The following is an 11,111-nucleotide window of genomic DNA, read 5'->3' on the forward strand; positions in this document are numbered from 1 at the left end:
GTATGTTACTTTATAGTCATCAGAAGTATTGATCTCTAACAATCAATGGTTTACAACTGATGTTCTTGACAAGTTTCAAACTTGGTGATGCATATATTGTGACCAACTTGACCAATGCGGTGATCCTGTACATTAGGGTAAAGCGGTATAAGAGCAAGCACGGTAGTATGGACTTGCGTGATGTAAAACTTTGACTTACTATCTGTTGTACCAGAACTGCAAGCGTGTACAGAAAACTGACTTTTTGCGAGATCTGTTGATGGAATTTCACAGAGAGCACTGGAATAATATCGACGGTCACGTTCCCAAATAGGCCGGGCCTCTACACTGTCCTCCCGGTCAAGTCTGCTCCCGCGAGTAGCATGGGGGACGAAGGCTCCTCGGAAGTCACATCCTCGTCTTCGGCAGTCCTCGTGAATGCCACCGTCCCAAATCTCGTCAGTCCGACCTCATCCGATATCGGGGAGGTGGACCTCGAGTTCTGGGATTTGGATTTGAACAATTCCCACCCCCTGGCTACCTGTGCACCATGCAGAGTTCCTTACACCACACCCACCTCAACTAGGATGACCCCATCCCTGTGTGGCGACACGGACGATGCGTCAGGTTAGCATTTGAGGTCTAACTATATCTACTGCTCAGGTTTCTAAACGAGAAACATGCCATTTTTCAACAGAAAATTGCACAGAAAACCCGTCTTTCATAGGCCGTCGTAGGCACATTGTGACTAAATATTCGAGTATTCTCTCTCTTATTCCAAGAGAGCTTGCAGGCATAAATGGGAAACCTTGAACGATGACAGTGGCAGAGCGTACATCTCTGACCACACTTCAAGGTTGAGATCCCATAGTAATTTTCTTTTCAGCAAATTAAAACCTTGAACGATGACAGTGGCAGAGCGTACATCTCTGACCACACTTCAAGGTTGAGATCCCATAGTAATTTTCTTTTCAGCAAATTGCTCAGCGAAGGCTAGGCCATGGTGTAATGTATTGGTCTTGGAGTATCCATATTGGATATGCTCTTCACTCTGGGTATCATGTACGCTACAATTACCTCATCTACACATAGATATGCATCACATTAATCTGAGAATCTGATTCTGTACTGAGGAAACTTTTTCATTCCATACAAAGTGCTTTTTTAAGAGGTTTGACGATAGTTTTCGGAAAGTAAAAGTTGGAAGAACTATACTCCTTATCTAAACATTTTCTAACTGCCTGCTTAAATTGAAAATTATCTACTTGAATAATTGTATGTTTAGGATATGGGGTGATTCAAATCTCCATAGGTTGATCCTTTAAGTTGATTTGATCACTTTTAATACTTTCAACGAGAATGAATGTCTTGTTCAACAAATAGGAAAGAAACTCGTAATAATTTCGTCTCTAACTTGTGTATTAAACAGTGTTTAAAATACAGTGTTGTCTGACCGTATTCCGGTAGTGATCCATGCTGTTTTCGGCCATCTTGAAGTGTGATTGTGATCATGACTAGCATCTGGATGAGGCCGGGCCTCTACACTGTCCTCCCGGTCAAGTCTGCTCCCGCGAGTAGCATGGGGGACGAAGGCTCCTCGGAAGTCACATCCTCGTCTTCGGCAGTCCTCGTGAATGCCACCGTCCCAAATCTCGTCAGTCCGACCTCATCCGATATCGGGGAGGTGGACCTCGAGTTCTGGGATTTGGATTTAAACAATTCCCACCCCCTGGCTACCTGTGCACCATGCAGAGTTCCTTACACCACACCCACCTCCACTAGGATGACCCCATCCCTGTGTGGCGACACGGACGATGCGTCAGGTTAGCATTTGAGGTCTAACTATATCTACTGCTCAGGTTTCTAAACGAGAAACATGCCATTTTTTAACTTTTAGATGACCCAATCAGTGTACAAAAAATATTTAAACTTTACATATGCAACTGTCCCCAATCAACACATAATAATTATGATTACTCCCTAATGTACGAGTAATATGGAACTGTCTGCATATGATTGCTCCAATGCTCTTTCATCAGAATAATAAAATACCAAGCTAATATAAAGAGATAGATGAAATGCAGAGGTGTATGCTATTCGGAACAAGCAATTTAATGGAAAGGTATGCTTCATCCCAGGGTTTAATCATGATTAATTACATTAGTATCGACACTATCATCACCATTACCATTAGGGCTGATGAAACAGCGAGGGTGTCTGTCCTCAGGGCCTGGATTATAAGTTGGGTGGGAGGTTAAAGTCAGTTCTGGTTGCTAAGTAGCTATCAGGATTTTGGAAACGGGGTCATTCCGTCTGTTAGGAACAGGCAAGAGATTAGGGATTTGACTCTTCGTGAAGTCATCATCTCGCGATTTTGGTCTGATGATGGTAATCTGAGTATGTATTCCTGTATTCCCGAAAGTTTATTGAAAGTTGATCCCCAATTAGGTACAAAAAAAAACTCCCCTAAACAGGACTATTCCTAGATTAACAAGGTTAAGCTGTGATATCTCATTCTTCTCCTTCTATCCCCTTGCTTGTAAGGTTCCTGCGGATGGGAGGTTAAAGTCAGTTCTGGTTGCTAAGTAGCTATCAGGATTTTAGAAACGGGGTCATTCCGTCTGTTAGGAACAGGCAAGGGATTAGGGATTTGACTCTTCGTAGAGTCGTCATCTCGCGATTTTGGTCTGATGATGGGAATCTGATTATGTATTCCTGTATTCCCGAAAGTTTGTTGAAAGTTGAATCCCCAATTAGGTACAAAAAAAACGCCCCTAAACAGGACTATTCCTAGATTAACAAGGTTAAGCTGTGATATCTCATTCTTCTCCTTCTATCCCCTTGCTTGTAAGGTTCCTGTATGTATTACTACACTTAGAAGAAAAAAAAACCTGGGGGGGGGCAGCGGCCCTGGTAAGTAGTGTAGGTACTTATCTAAATTATCTCTTATAATATACGGACACTGATCGAGAGATTAAGTCAACCCCGTCTGAACACGGGAAAAGGCGAGGAAGAAGATGAATATTAAAAGAAAACATTATTTTTGTCAAAGTGTTACGTTTCCTTCCTTACATATTTTGTACAACGTGTAACTTGTATTTTTCTCTATGTGTTTCCAGGTTACCATTATAATGCACTGACGTGCGAAGGCTGTAAAGGATTTTTTAGACGTAGCATAACGAAGAATGCAGTGTATCAATGTAAATATGGGAATAGTTGCGAAATAGATATGTACATGCGAAGGAAATGTCAGGAGTGTCGACTGAAAAAGTGTCTGAGTGTGGGCATGAGGCCGGAGTGTAAGTATATACCTACCTTCATATGAATGGTTAAGAGGCAGAGCGGAACAAGTCCGAAAATCGGCTTTTCGAGTATTAAAATATCGTTCGAAAGAGAGCGAAAAGATCTATTAAAATCTATTGAAAAAATTAAAACATTAAAATCTATTTAAAAAATAAAGATATTAAAATCTAATGAAAAAATATATAGGCCACCCGGCCTATGTATTTTAACACGAAATACAGATTCATAGCGAACGTCAAAAGTTCGAAGCAGAGACCAACAAACAAAGTAAATGGAAAACCCTATTCAAGAAGAATTAGGGAGCGAATGAAGAGATCTTTATAGTAGTTGAATTTGATAGCGAATGATTGTCCGTGATTATTTTACCAATTGTGTTATTTTGTTTTCTTCTCTTGCAGGTGTAGTTCCAGAATATCAATGTGCTGTCAAAAGAAAAGAAAAGAAAGCGCAGAAAGATAAAAACAAACCAAACTCAACGACTGAACCCTCCCCTGAAATAGTTAAAACTGAATCTAATTCCCAAGTAAGTACGCTGTCCCTCCCCCTAAAATGTTTAAAACAGAATTTAATTCCCAAGTAAGCAGGTACATCCCCATTTTATGATATGAATAATACACTGACGTATATCCCACCCCCGAACAACTCGCGAGGACACATTCAGGGCCCCAAAATGCCTATAATTTTTAGGATCCACCCCTTCCTCAACGGAATATCTATTGATTTAGGAGACCCCCCCGGTGAAAATAGGGAAGGGGCTGAAAAAGACTTAATGAGAGATCACCAATGACTTAATGAGAGATTTAACTAATGGGAGGATTTTTAATCATCCCAAAAGAAGATTTAATGGTCAAAAAAGGGGTGTTTAGTGATCCAAAAAGAAGGCGTTAAAAAAAAAAAAAAAAAAAAAAAAAAAACCCTTGTTTTCTCATTTTCCTCACGAGGTTGAGTGGGCCCCGCACCAGCCAGTCACGGAATCAATCATTTGCATGATACAAATTTCTTGACCCCGCCGAGAGTCGAACCCGGGTCTCCCGCGTGCAAGGCGAGCGCAGTGACCACTACGCCATGGGAGCTGACATCAGATTGCTTCATCCGAGAGTTAGACTTAATCCGAGATTAGACTCTAATTGTGGCCCCGGCCATACAGGAAATTACATTCCATACAATTCTTTCATAGAGAAGATTTGTATAAGAATCAGCAGGAGTACGAATACTGTGTTCAGTTTCCATCATAACCAGAACTTACCAGAGCATGACCGCGCTCCCAGGATCAAGGTTATTGGTAAGTAAAGTAAGCCATGGAATAGCACAGTGCTTACTGAGTTCAATTTTTACTCATGGCTCCAATTTTCGTAAGATCTTTCTTCTGATTTTTCTATGCCGATGCCAATTTTCTATGCCGATTTCATACACACCATGAACTGAAAACTCATCAGAGCAAGTTTCACTCATTCAAACTTTTCAAGATATCACTCTTTTCTATCTCACCGGACTTGATTCTCTTGATGTTGGCAATCCATTCTATCAAGGAACAAGGGAACAGCTAGAGCTAGGTCTGGAACAACATCAACCTTGTAAAATTCCTTGGACAGACGTCAAAATAATGCGATCACATCCAGACAATCTCCCTGAAGAATAAACAACACATCTTATGTGACATTCACATATCTGTATGACAGTACATTCATATTTCTTCTCATCTTGTGCATATTAAGATGGGAATTTTTTCGACATGATAACAGCAAAGTGGTTGTAAAACTATCATTTGTAACATTTACGTCCAAATTTTGCTTCTTACAAGGTAGAACTGAAGTGACTTTTGTCTGGCTGTCTAGACACTGGAATCAGTTGGTGATAAATGATAAGATTTAAATTCCGTGATGTCATCAAAGATGTCTACATATGTAGGGTTGTAGTGGTTCTGGTTGGGACAATTAAATGAACCACAGCTAAAACAGTGGTCAGCTTGAACGATTTGTGATATACCTAAAATTATGTTCGTATTGAAATAATGCTAAACAGACTTGAATGGTACTTCATAATCGACAGATAGAGTACAGCTTGAACCACTTTTTTTTATCGAGGGAACTGTAAATGCTGAGGTCTTATCGTCCAAAAGCGAGAACGAACCTTATTTGTTGAAGATAAAGTTTGCCCCGGGCGGGAATCGAACCCGCGACCTAGCGCTTAGAAGGCAGGCGCGTTACCCTCCAAGCGAACTAGGGTGGCTAGCTGGAACCAAAGTCAAGACTTAGGGCCCTGTAGACGATCAAGCATGCTTGATAAGCATTTCACTTTTCCTGCGGTGCTTGAAAAATTTTACACCTAGACGTTCAAGCAAGGCTGTCAAGCTTTTAATCAGTTCTCTCAAAAATTTGTGGCGTGCGTATACCTACCAACAACTTTGATCTCGAAATTCATATCACGTGTTTTTTAAAATGGCTTCAAATGCTGACAAAGCTTTGACGATTGCTTGACAAGCAGAGGCATACACCATCAAGCCTCTCTTCAAGCCCAGCCGTCAATCAAAATTTTCATCAAGCACATCGGGCTTGACGAACTTCAATAATTGGCTTGACAATGACGTCAATCACCGCCATACATGATCAAAATGCTTGACAAGCATCGAAGCTTGTCAAGCATGCTTGATCGTCTAAAGGGCCTTTTATCATCGCGATCCATCATGTTGAAGCCCACAGGATGACTTGCGTACTCGTATGTTATGGGGGCAGCTGCTGCTCTGTTATTGGACTACTAATGCAGACAAATATTTGGCCACTACTATCATGTCCCAAGGTCATATTCCAATGGCCTTGGCTTGAGAGCACACACAGTCTCTCACCTGCCTCTATAGTGTGTCCAGATCAATGTGGCAGCAAAAAAATAGGCATTGTTGCCAAACATATCACATGTGCAATGGTAGAGAATCTTTAAAAGGGGAAGATATATTGCACAGTGCTTCCTCCGACAGTGAAACAAAGTCAGGTAAGGTGATATCCACCTTACCTGTTCTGGAATCCAACCTCTAAACTTAGAGCTACCTCTGCATTTTAAAAGAGAGAATTTATCAAAAATAGACCTTTACCTGAATTGCAACAATGTAAGGATTTCCTGCAATCTGATTGGTTCCTTCATTTTGGGTTGATGACTCATTGCTGTCACATTGATCTGGATGAACTCTAATATTACTACTCTGTCGAGTATCCAACCAAGAACTCCAGAATGTTAACAGCAGAATAAATATTAAATAAAATATTAATACAATCCTGTCGTTTATGCCTGGATGGCACCAGGCCCGTAAGTAGGCAGTTACTAGGTATCTGTCACTCTGCTTAAGGAAAATGGATAGAAATATTTAAGAAGAGAGTAAGATAGAAATGGAGATACATGGTAATCATGCCTACTTTTAAGAAAGAGAAATGTGAAACAAAGATAGTGATACTATCTAGTAAGGCGTTTATGTTAGAGTAGGACAAAGATGGAATGTTACATTGTGCAATGATGTTATGGTGGGTACTTAGGTCCTTCTGATGGAGTAAGACAGAGAGAGTGGTACTTCTGATAGAAAGAGATAGAGTAAGACACAGAGAGAGAGAGAGATGGAGTGTTGGTTCAAGGTTATGAGGAGCGCCCTAGCATGACTACCACGTGTATGGTTATCTGTACCTGCCTCACAAGCCGGAGACCGGCAACTATGAATGTACATACCTACATGTGCATATCTCATTTTACTTTGTAGGTAAGTAGAGGGGGGGGGGGGGGGGGGAAAAAGAAAATAAAGTTCGAGTCCCAGGAGCGACATGAAAATTATTTGCGCCAATTCGAAGTGGACATTGGTAACAGTTTTGCTTAACACAAATCAATATCTTTGGATCACTGAAGTTAACTGCTGAGCAGGGTGGTTGGTATGCAGATGGGTGACTGTCTGATACAGTATGCAACTCTATTTCGTGTTAATATAGGCCAGGCGGTGCTTACGTTCTGAATATTTAGTCCGTGTCGTACGTATAACACTTCCCAACCTTGCAATATTATTTTAAGACGGTACCTATGCTCTATGTTCCAAATCTGCATGATTTTGTATCCATGTACTTGATAGAGCTCAATAAAATGAATAATAGGACGATTGTTGAATATCTCGGTGGTGTAGTGGTCAAGGCGCTCGCCTGGTAAACAGGAGGACGTGGGTTCAATCCCAGCCGAGGTATGTGTAGTGGTCAAGGCGCTCGCCTGGTAAACAGAAGGACGTGGGTTCAATCCCAGCCGAGGTATAGAATTTTATCGTCAATATAATTTGAGAATTTTACCACAATAAGGGTCGTAGCCTACTGCTGGAGTAAAGGGACTCTTCAGTCCTATACGAGCATATAAATAAGCACTATTATTATTAACACGAAATAGAGTTTCATAGTTTTTCGATTGTCATTAAAGATACATAAATATACCCAGTTTCAAGTCAATCGGTCAGTTTCAAAATTTGTGCCATTGCTTGGCTGAAACCTGGATTTAGGCTGTCGGGACCTCGAAGCTTGTTTTGGCACTGGAAATTTTCAGCAATTACAATGTTTGGCAGAGAATGCCGTGGAAATTCATTTCACCCTGGATCAATCTTTATTTCCTCAATTTATGTTGGTTACTATATCTATATAATTTATGTGAATAAAGATTGATTAAAATGTTTAATACTCATGATGGATTTTACCAATGACTTAACGAGAGATTTTACTAATGGGAGAAATTTTAATCTTTAAAAAATCCTTTTGGATAATTAAAAACTCCTTATTGGATGATTGAAAATTCTCCCATTAGTGAAATCTCTCGTCAAGTCATTGGTGAAATTGACCATTACTTACAATGTGTCTGTCTGTCTGGTTGCAGCCAAACACGAGGGATCGGGAGTTCAAGCACATCACCGAGTTCACAATACTTACTGTACAGCTTATAGTAGAGTTTGCTAAACGGTTACCGGGATTTGATAAGCTCGTGCGAGAAGATCAGATCTCATTACTAAAGGTAAGTACAGGGGTTCGAGTCCCAGGAGCGACATGAAAATTATTTACGCCAATTCGAAGTGGACATTGGTAACAGTTTTGCTTAACACAAATCAATATCTTTGGATCACTGAAGTTAACTGCTGAGCAGGGTGGTTGGTATGCAGATGGGTGACCGTTTGGGCAATCGTGTGCTCCTGGCAACACACACGAACATGGTGCTAAATCAGTCAATTTACAATTGCACAAAAGATGAGGGGAAAACAATACAATACAAGAATAGAGCATTAAACATAATAATACAAAGAATTAGCAAGTATATATACAGGGTGTTCACCAATGTATGACCCACTCAAATTGCTCCGAATCTGTTGGAGTTTTCGAAAAATAAAACATTGTGAAATGATATGTCACAGCTCACAGATGTCACACAGGTACATTCCAGTTAGTTTTGATGTTCGCGATATTTCGCGGAATTCGCGAAACCGCGAATCGCAGAGAAATGAATAAATAGTTTATTGTACATGAAATTTTACGTAGAATAATAATATGCAATAAAAAATTGGGGTGTCTGATACAGGGTGTTCACCAATGTATGACCCACTCAAATTGCTCCGAATCTGTTGGAGTTTTCGAAAAATAAAACATTTTGAAATGATATGTCACACAGGTACCTACATTCCAGTTAGTTTTGATGTTCGCGGAATTCGCGAAACCGCGAATCGCAAAGAAATGAATAAATAGTTTATTGTACATGAAATTTTACGTAGAATAATAATATGCAATAAAAAATTGGGGTTCTTATTTGAAATTCCAAAGTTGGTACCAAGTTCGGGGTTTTTGCGAACTTGTTCGCGAATTTCAATTTTGCCAAAAAGTTCTTTGCAAAAATCAAAGATATACGGGTTTTTTTATTTTTCGAAAACTCCAACAGACACCCTGTATATCCTCTTCTCGCATGAATTTTCAATTTCTCTCATCATAACTTTGTTCAATATTTCATAAAATTCTCTGGTGCTGTGGCGGGAAATATCGCTACAGATGTTCCGATATCCCATATTATTATAGAAAGTAAAACTATTGGTATTACTTTTGTCAATGTCAGTTTTTGGGCAAAAACAAGTATAATTGTATAAAATGAAATAAACTTCAAGCGTGTCTGATGTGGTGTGATTGCAGGCCTGTTCCAGTGAGGTGATGATGCTACGTATGGCGAGGCGGTACGACGCACCATCTGATTCTATCCTATTTGCCAATAATACAAAACTGGTTCTTAAGTCAAAAATCGATAAAATATTATTTATTCGTTTTTTTTTTTAAGCCTTTCTTTTAAGTGGCAGGGTTTTCCTAGAGGAGCTCTTCCACCCAACCACGTTTTTATCGAATGTCCTTACTACTTAACATTCGGAACAAATAAAGGTAGGAACACCTGATAGTAGGTAGAAACGTCACGTGAGTTCATGGGAAATCAGAAAGATTTGAAAATATGGTCCAAAGTTCTCCCATAATATAGTAGCTGATTCCGTTTATGATAGCTATACTGACCTCACTTCACATGAGCTCACGTGATGTGACGTGTGTTTCTACCTTAATTCAAACAAGAGAGTACCCAGGTACATGTCGAGTATTATTGTCGAGATGTAGATAATAAAACTTCCTTGAGAAATTTAATATCTGTATCCAGAGAATCTATTACAAACCTCCCTCTCGAGGTACTTCTTCCTAAATTCAAGTACAATTATTATTAACTTATTATTATGCTTGTTACATCATTGTCGAGAAAAGGGTCTGTTGACTTGGGGCAAAATGTTTTGAAAGGAAATGCCCTGTGCAAACTTAAAATACTTTTACAGGTTTGAAGTTTTGAAGGTAAAGCAGGAGGAAACTAAATGTACAATATTGGATGCCCACTTTTAGCGAACGCATCTCAAATTCCACATAATCTAATGTCATTTGGTTGAATCCTCTTTGTTTCAGCAGGCGACGACCTATCTCCTGTGAATGGGTACATTGGTTTGGACAATGGTGATCTCAGTAAAAAGAAGAAGGGGCCGGCTGCTAGGCAGCAGGAGGAGCTGTGTCTAGTGTGCGGAGATAGGGCATCAGGTAAGAACTGTAGCTGCTAACCCGAAAGCAAAGAGAAAAGGAGAAAGCCGTTCCGAGAGCGAACCTTATCCGACCGGCAATCGAACCCGCGACCTAGCGTTTACAAAGCAGACGCCTCTACCTTCCAAGCGAGCTAGGCTAGCGAAAGTATAAAGTTGCTCTTAGGAAAGGAAGAAAGTAGAAATGTGAGATGAGATGTAATCTCCTGTCTTCCTGTGTTTAGCGAAATGAATATGAAATTACAATCTAACAAACTGGTGATGATGAAGGGGAGCTACTCATGATACCAGAGTTGTTACCTGGGGATCTAGCTTAGAGCTTATCCTAACTCAGACAGAATTTTAATTTTAGTGAATTGAAAAGATATTTAAAAAAAAAGAGGTTTGACAGAGGGAACTGTAACTGCTATGATCTTATCGTCCCGAAATCGAAGAGAGAAGGAAGACAGGATAGGAGAAAGCCAGCCGTTCCGAGAACGAAAATTATCCCATCAGGATAAAATCCGCCCCGGGCGGGAATCGAACCCGTGGCCTAGCGCTTACAAGGCAGACGCACTACCAACCAAGCTAACTAGGCTGGCTAATTGAAAAGAAACACGGAAGAGGAAAAAGAATGCCGGTAGCAGGTCCGTATCCACGGGGGGGGGGGGGGGCACCAAATTATAGGCCAATATTTTTAGTACATATATTTTGTATATGTATTAATACACTTGCATTCCTGCTGAACCGCGAT

At 40.2% G+C, this 11,111-nt stretch overlaps 1 protein-coding gene across 2 annotated transcripts in view; it reads left to right on the top strand.

The window, feature by feature from the left end:
- Nucleotides 1–333: 333 nt before the first annotated feature.
- The window catches only part of LOC103517404 (ecdysone receptor-like), a 12,648-nt gene continuing 1,870 nt past the window's right edge, over nt 334–11,111 (top strand). The window contains exons 1-2 of one of the 2 annotated variants that reach the window (XM_026829518.1): nt 334–606; nt 10,254–10,379. In XM_026829518.1, the coding sequence (XP_026685319.1) occupies nt 363–606; nt 10,254–10,379 (370 nt within the window). In that variant the 5' untranslated portion in view covers nt 334–362. Of the gene's footprint in view, nt 607–1,331; nt 1,803–10,253; nt 10,380–11,111 lie in introns of those variants that run through there. The other variant, XM_026829517.1, reaches the window with a different exon arrangement.

The sequence above is a fragment of the Diaphorina citri genome, unplaced genomic scaffold (assembly GCF_000475195.1).
Source record: "Diaphorina citri unplaced genomic scaffold, Diaci psyllid genome assembly version 1.1 scaffold1836, whole genome shotgun sequence".
Taxonomy (NCBI): Eukaryota; Metazoa; Arthropoda; class Insecta; order Hemiptera; family Psyllidae; genus Diaphorina; species Diaphorina citri.